Genomic DNA, 23,610 nt, shown 5'->3' with positions numbered 1-23,610 from the left:
ATGCAAAATTTCTCAAATTACGGGCAACCAGTGTAAAGTCGCAATTCAATATATTTGCTAAAGAAATACTCTTCCACACCAAAGCGAAATCACAAACTACAAAATCAAATGAGATTGAAAGAATTGGTGGTAATCGGTGTTATCTAAAAATGTAATCCTGAAGAGTAATTTCACTCCTGTCCAAAATTTTAACTGGTATTTTTTAATCAGTGAGAAATAACTACTACTACTACCTGAAATTATGAAGTATTTTCACTCCTCAACGAAATTTGGAGGAGTAAAACTGAATTTTGATGCGTGTATTGGCGAACACTGATACCAGGTTAAAATGGAATCGCCTTTTCAGTAAAATGTAGAAAGCAAAACAATCCAAAGATGTTTGCTAAAAAATATACCAAATTCAACGCCACACAGCTGTTTCGAGGCTATTATAGTCCCTTCGTTAGTAGAAAAATGAAATGAAATGACCTGTCATAGTGCATGTGACTCTCTTAAATGAGAGCACATGTACTCGGAATTTTCATTTAAGCGAGTCACCTGCGCTATAACAGATCATTTCATTTTATTTTTCCACTGACGAAGGGGCTATAGAAGTCTCAAAACAGCTGTATCGCGTTCAATTTGGCATATTTGTGGCAAATATCGTTGGAATTTTTTGCTTTCTACTGGTACCAGGTATTTTTTTATTACCCCCTCCCCCAGACGGTGCGCATTCTGTTATTTCATCTACACAGACCTGTTGCTTCTCTGCGCAAAATAACGTACTACCTTATGCGGAGTCATAGGCGGGGACAGACTTGGAAGTCTGGGGGGGGGGCACGGTCATTATTGCTGGGGAGGACACGATGATGATGATGATGTCAATTCATATATATGATGATGATGTCAATTCATATATATGATGATGATGTCAATTCATATATATGATGATGATGTCAATTCATATATATGATGATGATGTCAATTCATATATACATTAGATCAGTCGACTCCACCTTTGACGCTGGAGGGGCAATGCCCCCCACGCCCCACGCCCCCTCCCGTATCTCCGCTCATGTGCAGAGTGTCGGTTTTCAAAATAGATAGTAAGAAAATGGTGACAGATATTAACTTTTGCGGAATATAAATGTACGAAGTCATTGATTCCAGCTTCGTCATTCATGTTCCAAGTGGTTGAATAGTTATTAAAATAAAAAAAATGCCTTTTTATATGGACACCTTGTACCCAAAAGCTCAATGAGAAAGTTTTTTCCCAGTCTCTCCTGATGCCAACAGAAAAAAATTCTCACGTTTCTAAATGGAATATTTGCTGAGATATTTGAATTCAAAAATCGTGGGAAAGTTGGGAAAGGACAACAAAACTAATCGACGACGCTTCTTTCCTAACTTTTCTCCGATTTTTGAATTGAGATATCTCTGCAACTATTGCACTTGGAAACGTGGAAGTTTTTTTTGTTGGCATCAAGAGAGACAAGGCAGCAACTATCTAATTGGGTTTTTGACACAGGTTGTCAATATCAAAAGTAATTTTTAGTTTATTTTAATAACTATGCAACAACTGGCAACATAAATGTCGTAGCTAAAATTCCTGACTTCGCACCATGGCCCTCACATCCTGTAGCGGGGCCCCTCGGTCAGACTTTTAACGGGCCCCCTTCTGTTGTTAATTCATAGCGTGAAAAAGTAAAAAAATGACGATAACCGTCCCGGGCCCCAGGACTAGAGCCCTATCAGCCCCGGGTCATGCTTCGCACATTTATGTTCCGCAAGAATGCCTTTAATATCTGTCACCGTTTTCTTGCTATTAACATTTTGAAAACCGTCAGTCGATTGTGGGACGCTATGCACAATATATAACTAATTTTTTTTCTTTTTGTTCAGCAAAACATTATGTGTACACAGAGCATTTTCTCAGTCATTTTTCGTTCTCTAAAACGTTCAGATTTTTTAAACGCAATGAAAAAATGGTGCCTTTCTCAGTTACTTATGCTCATAACCGATAAACGGGTAAAAATAGAATTTTTTATCAGCAAAAATATGCCATCTAGAAAATAACCATACAGTACAGCAGTGTGCACCAATATGTCATCTAGATGCGTGATTTACGCATCAAAATTCGATTTCACTCATCCAAATTTCATTGAAGCATGAAAAAAATTCCTTGAAATTTTAAATTTCCCTTTTAATAGAGTAATTTCTCTCTTTATACAAAATTACCCTTTAAAGTTTATTAAACAGTGAGAAATTACTCTTCAAAATTTTTCATCGATAACACTGCGGAGTATAGTGTTATATATAACATGTAGGAAAGAAACATCATTGAACAGGAAAATCTGCTGCCACCTATCGTATAAGGAACACAACTGTTATAATTTCCGATTAAAATTAGTAACCGGGGTTTTTTTTTTATGTGCCACACGGAAAAAAATATATGGCGTGATATTACTAAATACACAGCTTTACTTACGTAACATAATTAAATATATAAGCACGCAAATTCGTAAGCAGAAAGAGTGATTTCTAGCCAGGTAGAGGGCCTCAGAGAGATCACATCGTCCAGGGACCCATGATGTTCTTAAGACAGCCCTGCATCATACTTAAATTTTACTGCGAAAATAACGATGTAGCAATTATATTCAGCAAAGAAAATGTGCTACAAAAAATATGTAGAAAAAATTATCAAGACCAATAATAATGCTCTATATAAAAATGTAATTCCTTTTAGCATATCTTTACTCTTCTGAAGTTCTGATATTTGAATAGATGTTCAAATATTCCATAGTTGTTTGCGATTATTAACATGCACGATGTATTTTTTCATAATATAATTTATCGGTTAATTTTTAGTCGATTTACTATCGAAAAATGCATTGATAAATTGGAGAAGGATTTTCTATCAAATTTTCAGAAATTTGAAGTCGTTATCCGCCTTTAACTGTTTGAATATTTAAGTTTGCTTTCAATGCATAAATTTGTTGGTTAAAAAAATAAAATTATTTTTATATAAACATTGAAATTAGCGCTATTGCACATTTGAAATGCCTCGCGAAACATCAGTGGAAATGTCTACCTTGTTTGCACGCACCACTGTTCCGTGATCAGATACGAAAATGAAGATATCGTAGAGTTACGCAAATTATCGTAGAAGCTGAAGCAACGTGATTGGCTGTGTGGAAAAAATTACGAAAAAAATCGTGTAATCGCGTGCATGTGCGAAATATGCTGCCCGAAACCTTAGGTCACTTGACCATAGAAGACATGAGAGAGCATGGTCTTGTGAACACTGAAACTTTATGGCGCTCACAGATACGACGAATTTCTTATTTTTACGCGGTCTAACCCCGATTTAACGTATCAGTTATAACCAACATTTTTATTCGATAAATCGAGAAAAATCGTTATATCGAGGCAAAAAATAATACAAATATACTTTAATAAACTTCTAAAAAAATCATTAAATCGAGGAATTCATTAAATTGAAGCTTGTTATATCGGGGTTCAACTTTATTCATCTCACACGTTCGTCAAGTTCCCATTTTTTACATGAAATACATTTTAACTCGCTTGCTGTAACATTTCATTTCTCGCCAGGGGTTATTTATAAATAGAGCCCGGATTATATGCAAATACATATGTGCATCTGCTTTAGCATATTTTGGCCTTTTTTAGCATTAATGCATGTAAATGCATAAAATTAAAGAATTTTCAGTATAAGTGCATATTTTTGAAGGTTTATTTAAGCGCACTCAATTTTTTATATAATTCTTCAAATAAATATTGTTTACATAAATTGTTCATACAAGTAATATTGTTCATAATACGGGGTGATTATAAAAAAACTATCCCGACATATGGGCCCCTAACTATCATACCATTCACAGAAACTGAATGAAATTTTGGCATAAGGTATTTTGAAGTATGCGCTCAAGAATGATATGGAAAACAACAGTGTCACTCTAACAGTTACGGTTACAGTGAGAAAATTTCGAAAATATCAAATGGCAACACCAAGTTTTTTGTATTGGAATGCGATCTCCATACTGAAAACCACTAAATAGCGTTGGAATGGCAACGAAAATCCCCAGAGCTAGGCAAGGAAAAAGTAAAAAGGACTTTGCCGTGCACCAGAGCATTAATGTTCGTTTCATTCGTCACACCGTTTCATTCGGCTGAGATCCCAGCGTGATTAGTCCTCCACAAGGTCATGTGGAAAATTTGTGAAACACAATCAAATGCTTTATTTTATGCTGCTTCTCTGTCCTTATTGGTTGTCCTCACTTTTAGCCTATCTACCGCCGGTCATTTTCATGCTACAGCTGCCGTTCGAACGCTATTTAGGGTTTTTCACAATGGAGATCACATTCCAATACAAAAAACTTGGTGTTGCCGTTTGATATTTTCGAAATTTTCTCACTGTAACCGTAACTGTTAGAGTGACACTGTTGTTTTCCATATCATTCTTGAGCGCATACATCAAAATACCTTATGCCAAAATTTCATTCAGTTTCTGTGAATGGTATGATAGTTAGGGGCCCATATGTCGGGATAGTTTATTTATAATCACCCTGTATTTTCATAACGTCGGTTTTTTTTCCCCGCAGGTGAAATTTAGTGAATTAATACATATTTATAAAGTATTTTACGAATATTAACCGTTTTATTGTAAGACTATTTCTAGAGATATGTCTAAGTGTTTTTAGAAATAGTGTCGAAATTTTTTGTTACTGGTATTTCCGTTATTGAGCAGCTTCAACAAACTAAAAATTAAAAAATGCCTGAATAAAAAATATTTAGAGTTGCTTATGCGGTGTATATATAAATATATATGAGGGAATATTTTTTTCTAAATGAATACATATGCACTGAGAAATAGAAGAGATGAATTTTAAAAACACATCTGCTTTTTTTGCATGGTAATTTTTTAATGCATATTTTCTCATTTTTTGTACATACTTCGGAATTTTTGACTTTTTCAAGATTTCTGGTGCATACATATTCTGGAGTATTTAATGCATATTTTGGCATTTTAAGTGCACATTTTGTATTTTAAGCACACATTTTGTATTTTAAGTGCACATTTTGTATTCTCACATTTTGTATTTTGAGTGCACATTTTCTATTTTAAGTGCTTGTTTTTGCATTTTTAAGTGCTTGTTTTTGCATTTTTAAGTGCATATTTTTGCATTTTTAAGTGCTTATTTTTGCATTTTTAAGTGCTTATTTTTGCATTTTTAAGTGCTTATTTTTGCATTTTTAAGTGCTTATTTTTGCATTTTTAAGTGCATATTTGCATATTTTTAGAGCATATTTTGTCACTTGTTTAGTGCATATAGTCTGGGCTCTATTATAAATTACAACCAATAGTTGGCAATTTCGTCAACATTTGGCTACATGTTTGGTTAGAATCGGCAGTCCCGTATTTATTATCCCAATTTTCCGTATTTTTCTCTATCAAACATGGTCTCCCGAATTATAAAGAAATTAAAGCAGTATTTGATTGCCACCGATTATATTTTTCATGGAAAAAGGACTCAAAAAGGGAATTGGCGATGTCCCATATTACTTATACTGATTTCCCGTATTCTTTTCGATCAAATTGGTCACCCTAGTCAAATAAAATAACCCTAAGAAATATAAACTGCGCAGTATTAAATCGATTATATTTTGCGCCAAAAAAAATGTCTTCTTCAGATGTAACGACACCCGGTTATAACGAAAAAATTTCCTTTAATATTCTATGTCGTTATAACCGATTTTGACTTGTATAAGTATGTATGAGCCATATTCACCCTGTGAGTTCAGAATTGTCTTATCTTTTCCTTCTCAGATCCGATACCAGGGACGAGGAGAGCTGCTCGTTTCATTATGTTATCAACCGGCAGCGAATCGGCTTACGGTGGTCATCCTGAAGGCCCGAAATCTACCTAAAATGGACATTACTGGACTCTGTGGTAAGTTTGAATACACTTTAAACGATTGATTTATACACTAGCGGTGTATAAAATCACCAAAAATACTTATAGTCGTGGACAGTGCCCTCTTAAGAGCATCATGGGCCCCCCGGGACAACTTATTTTTCTGGCCTATTCTCGAAAAATTTAACCTTTTTTTCGTTTTAGTGAGGCCCCTCTTCTCTTGAGGGCCCCGGACCGTGTAGGGGTTGGCCCATGTGTTAAGACAGCACTGGTCGTAGACCCTCGTAAATCTTGGTGTCTGCTATGGACCCCTCATTTATAATTGCAGAAACTACTGCCATCTATCAGCGAGAATGTTCTATTCCGTAACTAGGGAATATGATGCGACAGAAATGCCACCTGCAGGACCAAAAGAGCTAAAACAACGTTTCATACTCCTATGGAGAGATGTTCGCCACAATTGTTATGAAATCATAACAATATTATTACTAATACAAATAAATACAAATACAACACCACAACAGGCAAAATGCCCAACGAGGTGGCTGAGAAAAAGATGCCCATGAAAATATGGATGTCATAAATTTCCAAAAAATATATAGCAAAAATATATAGCGACCTATCTCTTAACCCCGATTCTATCCAATTCAGCAAGTTGCCCCCAATTCCAATCTCGTGTAAACGCTTCCAGAGTTTACCATGTTGGACACGATCGAATGCCTTCTGGAAATCAAGGTAAACAACGTCTACATTTTTGCTCTTACCCAAAGCCTTCGTCACGTGATCACAGAAGCAAAGGAGGTTAGTTACATATGACTTCCCCTTCCTGAACCCATGCTGATTATCCGACAATACATTATTCTCGTCTATCCACTTCACAAACTGCCTTTTGATGATAATTTCCAAACTTTTCGAGAGGGAACTCGTCAAACTCATTGGACGATAATTGGACACCGCTTCTCTACTACCCTTCTTAAATATCGAAACAACATTAGCAAGTTTCCAATCCCTTGGGACGATACCCTCAGCAACACTACTCCTGTATATCTGTGTGACTGGCCCCAACTATTCTTTAGCAACAATTCTTTCCTGAGGACCCTGGGATAGATATCATCTCGTCCTGGTGCTTTGCTTACACATACATTTCTTAGAAGATTTAGGACCCGCACGTCTTCTACTTGAATATCGTTGAGGGTTTTATTACTCCATGCAACACCCGTATATCGAATATCATTATCTCCATTAAAACCTGACGCGAAAAAGTCATTGAAAACACTACACATGCCTACATTGCTCTCTAACCTAGAACCTCCTATCGAGAGGGGGCCAACTGTCCCCTTACATCCATTATTGACGTATCGAAAAAATGATTTTGGGTCGGAGCCAATGTTATCTGCCAACCTAGATTCAACTTCCTTTTTACTATCCCTTATCACTTTCTTCAACACTCTTCTTTTATCAGTAAACAATGATAGGTCACTTCGCCCACTTTTATACTCTCTGAATGCTCTTTTCTTTTCAAGATAGAGGTTACGCACGCTATCCGTGAACCATAGAGGATGCGATGTACAAACACACTTTTTACGAACAAATGGTATGACGTCGTGCAAAACAGAGGACAGCTTCGTACTAAATTCTTCCCATTGACTTACAACCCCTACTGACTTCAACCGGTCTTCGAAAACATCCGCTAACCTTCCTCTCAAAACATCAAAGTTGGTTCGCCGAAAACAAGGAACCATTCTTTTGTTATCAACCTTACCCGAGGAAAAGTTACAGTGAAATCTGACGATACGATGATCACTGGAAGAAAACTCTTCCCCCACCGAAACATGTTCAACTAGATCCTCAGAACTAGTAAGAACTAAATCCAAAATAGCAGTACCCCTAGTGGCTTCTGATACATGCTGATATAAAAAATTTTCGAGCACCAACTTAAGAAAGTCTCTTTCATACTGATCTCTAGACGAAAGGTTCTCCCAATCAATACCTGGGTAATTGAAATCCCCTAGTATGAGAACCCTCTTACGCTTACACATGTAGGAAATTTCATCATGCAATTTGGCGATGTAGTTTGGATCCCTATTCTGTGGATTGTAACAAACCCCAACAATAAGTTTGACGTCTTTTGTTCTCAAGTTCAACCAATATGGTTTCAATATCACTTCTCTGCACGTTACACTCTCTAGCCTTCAAACAGGATTTCATGTATATCAACACTCCACCCCCTTTCCTATCAGATCTATTTCTCAAAAAAGTATCGTATCCTGAGATGTGTAAGAAAGATTCATCCCCATCGTTTGCCCAAGATTCTGTAATGGCTATAAGATCCAGGCCCTCCACAACTATCATAGTTTCTAAAAAATCTTTCTTATTACCCAAGCTCCTGGCATTTATTAGCACACATTTTAATTTGCCCGGTGATTTAGTGTCAATCGAGAAGCCATTCAAGTCAGAGGTGGGTAATTCCCCGTCAGTACTGTTGTGATTATCATGAACTAATCCGCATTCCCTACTACGTGGTCTGGGAGTAAAAAACCTGACCTAAGACTATCGTAACCCTCCCAGACCCCCCCCCCTTCTTATTTAGATGGATCCCATCCGAACGAAGCCACCTATCGGTAAATGCGGGAAGCTCCAAGACCGTGACCCCAAGTGAGGAGCAAATGTCCTTCAGGCCTATATTGAATTGGTGGATACTACTCCTATACCCCCTACTACCCCTTGGCAGCACTGGAATCACTGCCACATCTGAACCCCCCTCCGTAGCGGATAATAGTAAATCCCGGTACTCTGACAGAGACTCACTGATATTCGCTCCTACCCACAGTATCACCCGCAAGGGCAACTTTCGGTGATGAAAATCGTCTCGAACGTTGCCAATCTTCCCCCCCCCCAGGAAGACAACAGCGCTCGAAACCCCGAAAATCCCTACACACTCGATTCCCAAGTTCCCTAACCATAGAATCGCCGATGATTAAACCCCTATCACTATCCCCCTCTACCTCATCCACGACCACCCATTCACCCTCTAAACTGTCGTTGTTCGTGGAGATTGCTTCTTCATCAACAGGTGGCTCGACGACCAGAGGCTCCGTTATAACTGGGCCCTCTAGCACCCTAACTTTTTCCCGTAAAGCTTCGAACTCGAGTTCCAGCCTTGTCCTATCCAAGCACCCTTTACAATTGAAACTATCAGCTACTATACCCCTAGACCAGGGAAATCTCCCGTCGCAAGCTCTACACAACACTAGTCGAGGTCGAGGCATACTAACACTATTGCTAGAGCTAGATAATAATAATAATTAAAAATAGAAAAATGAGAAACGTTAATTGGAAATTAAAATAATGTAAAATACATTACTATGCGAAATATACGTAAGAGATTGTACGAAAAAATTACGTAAAATAGAATGCTCAACACTAAATCACGAAAAAGAAAATATATATGCATATAAAGAAAAAAAACCTTTTTAAAAAAAGTATTAAGCTACAAAGTACAATTTATATTTATTAGAATTAGCTAACTATCTCATATCACTAACACTACAATAATAGGCCCAAGTGGAAGGAAAAACAAAGTTATGGAGAGTACCCGGGAAAAAGTATACACTGTTTGCTAACACTAACGTCCAAAAAATCACGAATTTATACCAAAGAAGCGAGAAAATACAATGAAAATGAAATGCGAACGAGAAAAAAAATTTAAGTCGATCAAAAATACACAACGAAAATTAAAAAAGAAATGAAAGCAATATAATAAAAAAAACCAATTATCTCGCAAGCCAACGTGTGCTAGAAAAAAAAGAAAAACACCGTAGAATATGACCCAAAAATAAACAATACGCTAAGTAAAACTCACGAGAACGAAGAAAAACACAAAGAAAGACACAAAATGGCGCACTGATGTGACGGATAATCCTTCGGTAATCCCCCGGCAACGGTTTCGGATGAAACTGCTACTATTGGTCGGTGAGCAGAGCGCGATAAAAACACGTCCGTTCCCAACCACGGCTGCGACACTACAGGCTACCAACGTTGCAGCGGTGCTTTTTCACGTAAATTTAGTAAAACTTTTCTTTTAAAGCGATTTATTTATGACCTCAGCATTAATTTATTGTTTCATAATTTTATAATTGGGCCGTGGACCTCAAGGCCGTCTTAAGAACATCATGAGAGCCGTCAGGTCAAGTGATTTTTCTTAGGCCATACCAGACAAATTTACATGCTTACCCTCGAAAATGTCAACCAGATCTCATTTTTGTGAAGCCCTCCTCTTCTCTTGAGGCGTTCGGGTCATACGTTAAACTGACACTGTTGGATCCCTGAGGGTCCAGGAACCCCATTTGGAACCACTGTTATACATGACTGTTCATAAAATAACACAGCTCTTAGAAAAATAATGCAGTTACAACTTTCTTTTTTTTTTTTGCTGGAATATGATTGAGTAGACATTATACTGTAGAAGAGTAGGCAGGAAGGCAGGGTAGTGTTTCCAGTGGTGTAGGTGGTGGCATACTTGTCCGGTTTGCAAGAGGGCCTGGGTTCGAACCTCTGTGGAGACCGGATGAATTTTCTTTCCGAGCTCACCTCGGCATAATATCCAGACTTGAAAATATCTGTTTCCTTAGTATCTCGGGCCGAGAAGAAAAGCTGCCTATATATATATCTCAGTATATAGAAGAGTGTTCTTAAATCTTTTAGTACTTGCGGACCAAAGAAGTAAAGTGAAAAATTTCATGGATATCATCGGCATAAATGAACAATGGAAATAAAGAATTTGCGAACCGCGAAAACAAGATACACAGTAGAGGGGAAATTTCCTAACCTTCGGAAAGTAACATTTATTATATGCAGGGTCTCATTTATACTACTACCACTAAACCAAACATGCACCTCGGCCATATTCCTTTGCGGAACTTCTAACAAATTGGTAGATGTTGGGATGTGCGTGTATGTGTGTGTGTTACACAGAAACAAACGTGATTTGTTTCTGTGTAATGTTTGTTATAGTGTGTGTTCTCGAATTTTCTAACTATGAGTGAAATGTAATGATTGAAGAATTGTGGTGTTGTACGCCTGTTGCTCTCTGTAGCGAGACTTTTTAACGTGGAGATTGCCTCGCATTCGTGCCTCAAAGTTAGGAACTACAGAAACCCAACTCCAGCCGACCATCACTGTGGTGACGGTGGGGTCGAACACGGGTCCTTGAGATGCGAGTCCGTCCGTTACTATGACCACTTGACCGCCACAGTGACTCTCATTTATACTCATCTCCTGCAGCTACTTATCAAATAAAAACACAAATCTATTTGTTATAACTCTTAAAGTGATATATTGGTTGTAAGTTAAAATCCGGTGTGCAGCATCAAAATGAACAATATGTTATATACACCATAATATTTTTTGTTCATTTTTATTCTCAACACCGGTGTAAATTTTATGCACCATATAATTCCGGTTACTATGTTCTTATGTTTACCGAAGAATTTCAGCAATTACAATTTTGGTCTAGGACCTGTGCTGCCACCTATCAAATAACAAAACGCTTAAATATTTCTGGAAATAAAATTGGTTGTTGGTTTTAAACCGTGTATAGTAGCATGAAAATGAACATATGGTATGATATTATACAGGGTGTCCTTTTAAGTGCTAGCACGACCTTTATGCCATCAACCGTCCGTCGTAGAGGTATGATTCCAGTTTCAAAAATGCTCAACTGGCATTAAATTACCCTGTACCAGTTTTGAGAGGGAAAATACAGTGTCTAACAAAATAAAAAAATCTACCTTTTTATACGGTACCCCTGTGCTCTAAGGTTCAATTAGAAAGTATTCTAGTTCAACATGTCTGTCTTGATTCCAAGATAAAGAATTCCATGTTTCTGAATGCAATATTCACAGAGATATACGAATTCGAAAAATGGAGGAAATTCGGGAAAGAGAACAACGTTAAACGCTGTTAACGCTCTTCTATCCCAAATGTTTTCAAGCTTGCCCAGATTTCCAGCATTTTGGTATTTTTTGATGTGGGACCTCTGCATTCATCTATCCAAACAAAACTATTCGTAAAGTAAAATCGGTTGGTTGAAGTAAAAAACTGGTGTGCAGCATTGAAATAAAATTTGGTATGATATTATATCGCTCCCTCATGCCAGAAGCACGAATGTGCGAATTCCCACCCCCTCCCTTTTTTTTTATCAGCTGTTGGATACCTTATTTTAGTATCTAAGTCTTGCTTAAAACGCAAATGTGTATCCCTATTGAAACACATTTTAGGAAAATAACTTCCATGGAGTAACATGGGCAAAGTGACCATTCAAAAACGTCATTTCCCACGTTCTCTTTTTTTTTTTTTTCCGAGGACATTGCACATTCTGCTTCTGACATGAGGGGACACGATATACAGTCAAATCTCGATAAGTAGGTTGTGCAACAGCCGTCAAAAATCTTCGAGTTATCGTTTGTTCTACTTATCAGAAATTCCGATTTCAGAGTGGGGAGAAAAGACAGATTTATTAAAATAACAGCACTATTTATACGAATATCGTATTAGCACAACAACAACTACTCGAGATGAAGAAATTCGAACAGATAAGTTTATCCTAATTTAATCATATTTAATTTTTTTTAATAAACAAATCGCAAAAGCACAAACATATATACAGATACAAACATACACATAAGTACACACATAAATACATATACTCTGTGACCCATTATATACTCGTATAAATAAAACCAATTATAAATAAAGTGAATACAAAATTATTTTCTGTCAAAAATGCAGTGATTTTTGTCTCTCTTTTTTTGTTCTTTCTTCGTGAAAAAGTCTTTCACTTTTTTTTGCAAGTGGACAAATGAATCTGCTAAATTCTATTGCTGAATGCTAAATTACATCATTACCAAATGCTATTTTGTGTTCCAATTTCTCTCATTCCTGAAAACTTCGAGTTGATGGAAAATTTTAACGCTAAAGTACAAGAAAAGTTTTAGGGCAGAATGAAAAATTTTCGACTTAAAGAGATATTTCAGGTATCGGAATTAGACTTACCGAAAATTGTTCATTTTCATGCTGCTCACCAATGTAGATTTTATGCGTCGTTCCCCCCCCCCACCCCTCCTCTTCTCCTCTTTCCGTGTTTTCAAGTTTGCCGCGATCTCGCAATCTGAAACTCCTGCTGCCACCTATCAATATAAACAAAACAATTCTTAAGTTTTGTATAGAAGGCGAATAACAATTGTGTAATTGCAATACATTAGAACAGCGGTTCTCAATCTTTCTTGACTCGCGGAGCCCTATCCAGTATATAATTTCTATGTCGGAGCCCTGTTTAACTCGAGGAGCCCTTTTCTGTACATAATTTTTATGGCAGAACCTTGTAGGCCTCTTTCATTCATTTATCTATCAAATTTACTGATTTATATTATTTTCCTCGAGCCACCGCGGAGCACCGGTTGAGAACCCCTGCATTAGAATAATTACAATAACAATATTGTAAGACCAATGGCAATCGTCGCACGGCGATTGTTACAATTCTTAAAGTAAAATTAGTTGTTGGTTTTAAGCCATCGTGCAGCATGAAAATTACTGTTCATTTTCATGCTACTATACCACACATGTACCTCGTCCATATTCCTATGCGGAACTTCTAACGAATTGGTACATGCGGGAATGTGTGTGTACGTGTAGTGAAACCTGACGTGAAGTTTGTTTCTGTGTAATGCTTGTTATGTGTAGTGCTGCCATCTGCCACCAGTTTTTCTAACTATGAGTGAAGTGTAATGATTGAATAATTAATCGTTGTAGGCCTGTTACTCTCTTATTTTCATGCTGCACACCGGTGTAAATTTTATGTTCCATGATAACGGCTGCTATGTTTTCAAGTTTTATAATAATTATACAGGGTGTCCTCTAAGTGCTAATGTGGCTTTTATCTCATCAACCATCCGTCGTAGAGGTGTACGATTCCAATTTAAAAAATGCTAAACAGGCGTTCTAAAATTACCCTGCACCAGTTTTGAGAGTGAAAATACAGTGTGTAACAAAATAAAAAATATATACATGATTATGCTGTTCCATTGTTCTCTAATTTCCAATTAGAAAGTTGTCGCCCTATACCTCCTCAGGCCAACAGAAATAATTCCATGTTTCTAAGTGGCCAAGATATATAAGCAATATTCGCCAAGATATTTTAATTCGAAAATCGGGGAAACGTTATGAAGGAACAGCAAAAAAGAAACGAACAAGCTCAGGAACGCCGGAACATATATGCTCATGTTGCTAAACACCAGTCATTTGAATGGTATTGCTCAGCAACACAAATCATCATTCAAATATAGCTCATACCCCTCAGTTAGGGCGACGGGAGATTTACTAAAAACGGGACATTTTTCTTGAATGTGTGACGTATGGTCTTCATACATATTCAAGTGAATATTATGTTCATTACTCGAGCGATACAAAACATTTTTGACTTCTGGCGTCCCTGGACACGCTCCTTTCCCCCATTTATGCTGTCCTTTCCCAACTTTTCTCCGCTTTTTGAATTAGAGAATATGTCGGCGAATATTGCACTTAGAAACTTGGAATTTTTTTCGTTGGGCTCAGGGGATACACGGCAAAACAACTTCCTAATCGGAAGTTAGAGGATAAGGAGGACCGTATAAAAATTTAGAATTTTTTATCTTCTCACAAACTGTATTTACACTCTTAAAACTGGTACAGGGTAATTTGTGAATGCCTTTTGAGCATTTTTCAAATTGAAAGTATACCTCCACGACAGAGTTTATGAAATACAGGTCGCATTAGCACTTGGAGGACACCCTGTACATTAGTTATTATATTATTGGGTATACATGCGTACGGGATCGCGATTTGTCGCAGAATGATAATGACGGGCAATTATGATGGCTTGAATCCTTCATTCTTGACTGAATCTTTTTACCTTGTTGCAGTGGATACACGTGACCAATTACTTTTCCCTAAATAAAACCGTGATGTGGAAATGGTGGTCATGATTTTCTGATTGCTAACACACTCTGACATTTCAGGTTATTAAAAGGACTCGTCCCTTGAATAGTAACTTAAGGACGAGTCCCTTAAATAGCAATGCTAATTATTTCAACTCCACTTGAAAATATTTCACTAATCTTTTGAAGTTACATTGATAACAACATGTATAATAATACTAATTATTATTATTATTATCACTTTCAGATCCTTACGTGAAAATATATCTGCTCTACAACAACCAACGCATCGCCAAGAAAAAGACCCACGTGAAGAAGCGCACGACGAACCCGGTTTTCAATGAATCCTTCGTCTTCGAAGTCCCTTACAACGAGGGCCTGGAAAACATAAGCCTCGAGTTCCTGGTCTTGGATTGGGACCGAGTCACCAAGAACGAGGTGATCGGAAGGCTCGAGCTCGGAGCAAAGTGCTCCGGGGAAGCGGCCCAGCAGCACTGGAACGAGGTCTGCGTCTCGCCCAGGCGCCAAATAGCCGAGTGGCACAAACTCAGGGAGTGAGTGAGTGACTCGGCCGAGAGCTACATTAATTAAAATAACAATAATAATCGATTAAGTAATTTTTAAAAGAAAAATGCAAAAAAGCGGCCTTTTTTTTTCTCCCCCTGCATGTAAACAAAGCAAAAAATATGGAAACATAAACAATTAAAAGGGGTTTGCCGGGGTCCTTTGAATTTCCGCTGTTGGTTTACTTTTTTTTTCGGTGGGGGGGGGGGCTTTAAGTTGCCATTTATGGCATATTTAAAGACCCATTAATTTTTAGGGGTTAGGCCTAAGGAAAGGTCTAAACATTTTGGACGTTAAAAATACATATATTATATGGGAGCCTCTGTATAGGTGTCATCTTATAAGCTCTGTATGTTGTAACTGCTTTTTTCATATATAAATATTAATTAAGTGGTGATATCATCGTCGCTTCGTAGAAATATTTACCTATATATACACATTTTCCCAGTGTTTTTTAGGGAATATCCTCGGAGGAAAATGATGGTTTTTTCCCCCCTTTAATGCTTGAATTGAATGTAAAGCAATTCCTTACTGATAATTATAAAGCACAAACATTGAATTAGATGTAAATTAGAGGGTTGAGGGGAAAAAAATATACGAACCTTGTGATGTACATATTGAAGCATCACCATGTGTTTAATGCTCAGACTAATTTTTACAGTACGTTTATAACTGGTTTTGATTTCCATTTACATGGAGCAGGATGTCTGAAAACGGGATTTTTCGACCTGTTGTGTGCTCGCGAGTAACGCAGTGCTCGGTGATTTGTGCTCGATTTCGTACTCGTGTACTCCCTTGATTGAACACATTAGCACTATGCTAGTTTTAATTCAGTCATACGTTGAAGTTTCCGAACGAGTGCTCTTCTAAGGATTTGCTTAGACCAAGGGTTTTTCAATGTTTCAGACATTGCGGGCCAAACTGAAAATTCCCATGAAGCCCGCAAGCCAGCATTATATTCTGGTATTTAGAATTGCGAGGTGGTATCTAGATATACGTGAACTCAATATGAGTGACCGCAACTAGGGGAGCGTCTGATGCCCAGGTTGCTGGACAAGGAAGAGCAACAAGTTTAGTCTTCATTCCTTCAAAATTACGACGATAGGGCGCGGAAATGAATACTTGCCCCGGGTGACGAGGTCATTTTTTGTTTCTAGGTGAGGCTTTGGATATAATGTACAGTGACTTCTTAAAGGGTGAGCCAACGGGACTCATGTTCAGAGCCCGAGTCATTTACCAAAAGAATTCCGTTAGTTCTGAGATTAGTTTTTTCGTTGAACCATTTCTTTCATTAAATATGAATTTTCATCGATTCTGAAATTATTTCTTTCAATGAATAGGAATTTTGATTGATTCTGAAATCATTTCTTTCATTGACTATGAATTTGCGTTAATTCTGAAAAAAGTGTTTTCATGAATATGAATTTTCATTAATTCTGAAATTGTATCTTTCAATAACTCTGGAAGTATTTTTCATTAATCAATTTTGTAATTATTTTTCATTAATTCTGTAATTATTTTTCATTAATTCTGTAATTATTTTTCATTAATTCTGTAATTATTTTTCATTAATTCTGTAATTATTTTTCATTAATTCTGTAATTATTTTTCATTAATTCTGTAATTATTTTTCATTAATTCTGTAATTATTTCTCATTAATTCTGTAATTATTTTCCATTAATTCTGTAATTATTTTTCTCATTAATTCTGTAATTATTTTTCCCATTAATTCTGTAATTATTTTTCTCATTAACTCCTGTAACTGTTTATTCAAATAATTCTACAAATCTTTTTCCTGTTAATTTTGAATTTTCATTAATTCTCAAATTATTTCTTTCATGGAATGTGAATTCACATAATTCTCAAATTATTTCATTCATGGAATGTGAATTCACATTAATTCTCAAATCATTTCTATCAATAAGCGTTTCAATTATTATCGATAGAAATAATTTCAATTAAGAATCATTCTGAAAGTGTTTTTACCATTAATTATACGAATTTTCTCCAATTCTGTAATTATTTCTCTCATTGATTCTAAAATTATTTATCGTTGAATTCTGAAATTAGTTATGAAATTATTTTTTTTTAACCAATTCCTGAATAATATTTTCCGTTAAATATGAATTTTCATCGATTATGAAATAATTTCTTTCATAAATTCTGAAACTATTAATTGGTCTTTCTCTGTTTCAACTTCTGAAATTAATTCTTTTATAAATAATTTGAAAGACTTAAAACTATGTTTAAGAATTTCCGTAATTATATGTTTGCCTTCTGTTCCGACGGGCCACGGGGGAAAAAAAAAAAGCTCCGAGGGCCACATGCGTTGAAGAATGTGTTACCCGGGGCCACAAGCGTTGCGCGTAACTCGGAATAGGTTGAATACTCCCCTAGTGCAAAAGCCTAAACCAGGATATATATAATGTTGGATGATGTTAAAGAAAGTGTTGAAAACTCATACTCTGCTAGAAAATGGTTCCTCGGCATTACATACAAGAACTTGATAACTTTAATTATTAGTTAATTAAATTATATTAGATATAAGCAAAATGAAAACTTTGAGGCAATAAAATTTAGCGTCAATTTAACGAATCGATCCAAATTTCTTGTGTTCGCGGATGGAAATTGAAATTTCGGAACAGAAACGAGAGTTTTAGGATGACCAGCAAATATTTATTTCCTTGGATTGATTTCCCATCGCACTGGCATTATTTGGCATAGTTATGGTGATTTACTCGAAGAATTTGGCTCAAAACTTATTAACATTAGCATATCAGCCAAACGAATCAAAAAAGAAAATTAATCTATAATGAGAGGCATTTAATTTGCTTGATGTAAATAAAATATATGAAAAAAATCACTTTTTTTTTCTGTTTGCTTGCAGCAAATCAAAAAAAAAATCTATTTCCTGATGTACATAACATTATTTTTTAAATTAAGATGCATATACGTGTGTCATATATATGCATATATGCAATAAAAAAGCGATGAAAGAGTGCCAAAAAATTATTATTTAAAGTTGGGAGAGAGGAACGTATGAACACTATATTCAGAGGTGTTGCAATATGAATGATGCATCGCAAATGTCGAAAGCAAGGGTACCAAGTCACCACCATATAAACAAGTCACAGCTATCACATTCAGTATGCTATTCTCTGGGGAGGGGTCCCAAAAATCTACACGCGTCATCATGAACTGCTCAAACTTACACACCTCTTATATCTGAGCTACCAATTTAGTATATTCTCTCTTCTTTTAAGTTCCTTTTCATTTCCCAAAAGTTTTCTTTTGGAAGTTCCAAAAATCGACACGCACCATCATAAACTCCTCAAATCTACACGCGCCATCATAAGATCCTCAAATCTACACGCACCATCATAAACTCCTCAAATCTACACGCGCCATCATAAGATCCTCAAATCTACACGCACCATCATAAACTCCTCAAATCTACACGCGTCATTAAAAGCATGTTAATTTTACACGCCTGTGTGTGTAATCTGATTCTTCCAAATTCTGTAAGCTCTTCTCTGGAGGTTCAAAAAATCTACACGTGCCCCATCATTAGCTCCTCAATTTTACATACACCATCATAGAAGCTCTTTAATTTTATACGCCTCAAATCTGAGCAACCATATTTCGTACGCTATTTATTTTCTGGAGGTTCCGAAAATCTATACGTGTCACCATAAGTTCCTCTAATGTACACGCCTATATAATCAACCCAGCTGAGTTCATGAGATGGTAGTGGAGCTGAAATCATTATGACTTGGTACCGTTTTCACATTTTCATGGTTTTTTCTAATATTTGGAAAATCGACATTATCTGATGTAATGGGTGTGAAATTGAGGTCAGAACACTCTAACCTGTTTTTGATCCTAACCTGGAATATACAGAAATGCCTTAACTAATTCGTGATTCAATCGTTCGATTTTCGAACTGGTATTATTAATGAATCAATCATTTCTGTTCAAATAACCCGTATATTATCTTACTGATTCGAGAAGTATTGGCCAATTATAGGAATGATAAAAATATCAGATCAATGATGAGGACTCTTATAGCTCCCGGCTAACACTAAAAAGTACAATTACAGATTTTCATTTCTCCGGAAATGAAATGATTCTATACATGAAATTCATCGGTTAATCCTAAAGCAGGGATTAGTCTGAGGAGCTTTTATCAGCAAGAAAATGGATGTTTAGAGTGTTGATGGGGTGAAGGATTAAGAAACGTTTGAGGATCGGCCTAAAACAAAAAATAAGGCGCACTCTCACGGAAACGTCACTAAATAACCTCACTGACGAATCTTATACATTTTTATGAAAACTACAGCCCTAATTTACATCTATTTGCCGTTAAATGTTAATAATGGAGAATAAAAAAAATTAATGATATAGCTTATATAGCAAAATTAGGAGAGGGATATTTTGTATAAGTGAGGATCATGGTCTTTCCTTTTTTTTTGGAATTCGTGGGTTAATAGTTTCGCCCATGCGCAAAATTACTTGCACTACTCTTTCATCCCTTCCACACGAACAGACGCAATTTCGAATCACGTCGACAATCACTTGACAAGAAGCTTTCGAATTGTCAACGTGATTCAAACTGGCATCTTTTTGTGCGCAAGGGGGATGCCTGGAGAGCGCGCGCATATGCAAAATCACAAACGCGCGAGTTTTAAAAATGTATTGCCAAAACGGTCCTTATTTTAGAAATGGCAATAGCATATTTGTGAATCATTTAATAAAAATGATTGCAAAAAAAAAAAAAAAACTGACCTTAAACAAAAGATAAATCAGAGCTTTAAACTAAATTTAACAAGTATTATTCGGGCAATTTTTTTTCCATTTTTTTCGGGCAGTTTTCTGAAATGAAAACTTGCTTAATAATAATTGTTATTTATAAAACACAGAATAAATTACAACATACACACAGGAAAAAAAAAAGAAGAATACACGTGAAATAAATAAACGGCAAGAAGAAAAATTATTTTTGCTATATTAAAATTTGCCTTTTTATCTATAAAAAATGTCAAATAAATCCGCAAAATTAGAATCATATCAGTTGGAGCTATTAACGCATTGTTAATCAATACAATAATTACATAACGTAGAGGAAAAAAAATGCATTATTACTTGCAAGGTCTATTCAATTTTCAAGTACTGTGTCCAATAGGGTCATTGCTTATTTTTACGATGGTGGGCAAAAATGAGATACAAATGCTTAAAGGAATGCTTACCAGGAATTTTTGAGACAATTATTAAACCCGATTATTACCTTAATCAGTCTCCTATTTGTGATTGAATCACCTATGTGCTGAATCTATTTATTATCACCGATGCATAAGGTTTTCTTGAGAGCTATTTTAGATTCCGAGATAGCCGATTAGGAAATCTGGGACAAAATCCCCTTCATCCGTAGTCCTGACAATGCCAGAATCTCGACATCCCAAAATCCTGGCAAATCCCAACAACGGAAAAATTAAGGTAATACAGAAATCCCAACTACCCAAAGAATCTGGGAAAATCTTTAATCCCAACATCCGAAATGAAGACGATACGGAAATCCCAACATCCCAAAATCTTGGCAAAACTTCAATCTCGACGTACGAAATAAAGGTAATACCGAAATCCTCGCAGCCCGAAATCTTGGCAAAATTTAAATCTCAACAGCCAGAATTTCTGACAATACCGTAAAATCCCCACAGAACCAAAATCGATTTCTAAACTAATATTAGATACTGATTAACTCAATTTATATTAGGCTCAATTAATTAAGACTCCTTGAAACCCTAGCGAGGGTAGGAAAACAAGTTTTCTGTTCAATGTGACGTCAAAGTGACGTCTGATCGTTAAAAAAAAACGGCATAGAGGACAGCTATTGGTTGTAGTGATAATATTGACGTCACACAGTGCGCAGTAATGGCGGATGATGAGTCGTCCTAGATCTTTCCAGTGGCTATTATCGATATGTTTTTTTTATCAATCATTAACGCATATTTACACGCGCACAAATCTCATCGAATATCCTTGCTGATGACTTTGATAATCTGCATAATTATTTTGTTTTGTATTTAGTAAATCCAAGCTGTGATTATAAAGCAAACGCAAAAAGAAATTGTGTAATTTATAAACGGTGTGTCATTTATCGATTCCCTCAACACTTTTATCCTATAAGAAATGAAATTTATAAATCAGGATTTTTTTCAGTGATGTCGGGATTTTCAGCTTCCGGGATTTCGATCTTCTATCGATCTCCCCTCAGAACTTTCATTCTATATATAGATAATATTTATATATAAATGAGAAAGAAAATTTGAAAAAAAAAAACAGGTTGTTCGAATTTTTTAGTGATGTCGGGATTTTGAGTTATCAGTATTTCGACTGTAGGGATTTTAACTTGTCGGGATATCGACTGTCAGCTTGTGATTTCCACTGCCGGGATTTCAGTGATGTTGGGGTTTTGAGCTGTCGGGATTTCGTCTTTTGTGGAAATTTCGGCTGATGGGATCTTTGGATTTCTCTTCCAAGATTTTGGCTGTCGAGATTAATCGGATTGTCCGGATCGCGTATTTACAATTCCTACACTTTAGCCAGTGCCGTCTTAAGGCATGAGCCCACCCGGGCACGGCCTGGGGGCCTCAAGAGATAAGGGGCCTCACAAAAATGAGATTTGGTTGGAATTTTCGCGAATTTGCCCGGTAGGACCTCAGAAAAATCACTTGGCCCGGGGGGCCTATGATGCTCTTAAGACGGGCCTGCTCTTAGCAACACACGAGGGATTAGCGCGCAGGTGATTGGTTACTACGAGCAAGAAAGATAGCAAGACGTCACGAGGGGCAGAGCTTTTGGCGAGACCGAATTTCGCCAAATAACTCACTTGATGCTTTTTAGTTGACGCTACAAAAAAGTAATGAAATAATTATGAAAATAATAATATAATTCAAGCCTTTTTGAAATTAATAAAATAAAACAATGAAATTCGATGATCGAAAAAACCGCCTGAAACCACGTGCGAAAATGAAACGATAGAAAAAAAAAACACCACTCAACTTCGCCAAATTAGAATTTCGCTAAGTATTTCACTATTAAGTATGACGTAATGGTTCATCACTAACTTCGACCAATCACGATGAGCGAAATTTCTATATTGTCGCTAGAAAAGTAGGATTTGTTTATACGCGTCCGGATCCGTACTTATTTGGTGGGGTCTGAAGAAAAAAAAATAAATGGATGCTTTTTTTTTTTTGAACATACCATGTATTCCGCGACTGTTTATAGCGCACGTACGTGAATGGAACTTAAGAAAACTGTACCATATGGGTTCGGGGGAGCAAGCACTATGTTAAAATTTAAAAAAAATACATAAAAAATTGTAATTTGAGGAATAATTGGAATCACAATTGACAATGAAAGCACTCCTGTTATGTTTTTCCTTATGAAACTACTTACCCTCAAAAAGGTGAAGAATTCATTACTTATTATAAACATGAACATTGTGATTCGACGACTGCATTTGATGTTACAGTTTTTACTTATACAACATGTATATAAAATTGAACAAAAGCAAAAAAAAAATTCCATAGCTTAATCCATGTGTGCGTAAGCTATACTTTGTAAAAAGCAAAATTAAAAAAAAAAATGTTATGTCTATATACAAAATAAAATATATATGTATAATGCGAAAAATGGACCTCCTGTGCAAAAGGTCACAACTGTGTTTTGTGTGCAATTAAACGTTGTTTTCTCTTTTTTTTTTCCTTCGGACCACCATTATGTAACATTCCCACCTAAAACCTGTGGGCTATATAGTAATATGTATCTGGTAAGTTGAAATAAAAATATGTTGAAATGAAGTGCTGTCATTGTGTCGAGTTTATTCATGCCTTTAAGGGGTTCGGAAATTTCACCTCCGATCATTTCGCCTGCTCTGACGACATGAGTGACCAAGTGGTTGGTTAGTGGCCGTATGAGGAACCAAGTGAATGTGCGATTGACTGTATGAGTGACTGAATGACCGACCGTATGAGTAACCATTTTCGCGATCAAGTTAGTGACCGTATGTGTGACCACACTCACTTGATCTCTTATACGGTCACATACTGTCTCTCACTCATACGGTCACCCAGCCACACCTTTGGTCAGTCTCACG

General features: G+C 36.4%; 1 protein-coding gene across 2 annotated transcripts in view; it reads left to right on the top strand.

Annotated features, from left to right (window-relative positions):
* Positions 1–23,314, top strand: part of Syt4 (Synaptotagmin 4) — an 83,720-nt gene extending 60,406 nt beyond the window's left edge. Inside the window, exons 3-4 of one of the 2 annotated variants that reach the window (XM_089255788.1) lie at positions 5,828–5,951; positions 15,135–23,314. In XM_089255788.1, coding sequence (XP_089111914.1) covers positions 5,828–5,951; positions 15,135–15,445 — 435 coding nt within the window. In that variant the 3' untranslated portion in view covers positions 15,446–23,314. The remainder of the gene's footprint in view (positions 1–5,827; positions 5,952–15,134) is intronic. The other variant, XM_089255789.1, reaches the window with a different exon arrangement.
* Positions 23,315–23,610: the final 296 nt, after the last annotated feature.

The sequence above is a fragment of the Pholcus phalangioides genome, unplaced genomic scaffold (assembly GCF_987345545.1).
Source record: "Pholcus phalangioides strain wild (caught in Gottingen) unplaced genomic scaffold, Ppha-v1.0 ptg000172l_1, whole genome shotgun sequence".
Lineage (NCBI taxonomy): Eukaryota > Metazoa > Arthropoda > Arachnida > Araneae > Pholcidae > Pholcus > Pholcus phalangioides.
The sequence above is the reverse complement of the archived record's forward strand: the minus strand, read 5'-3'. Positions and strand labels throughout refer to the sequence as shown.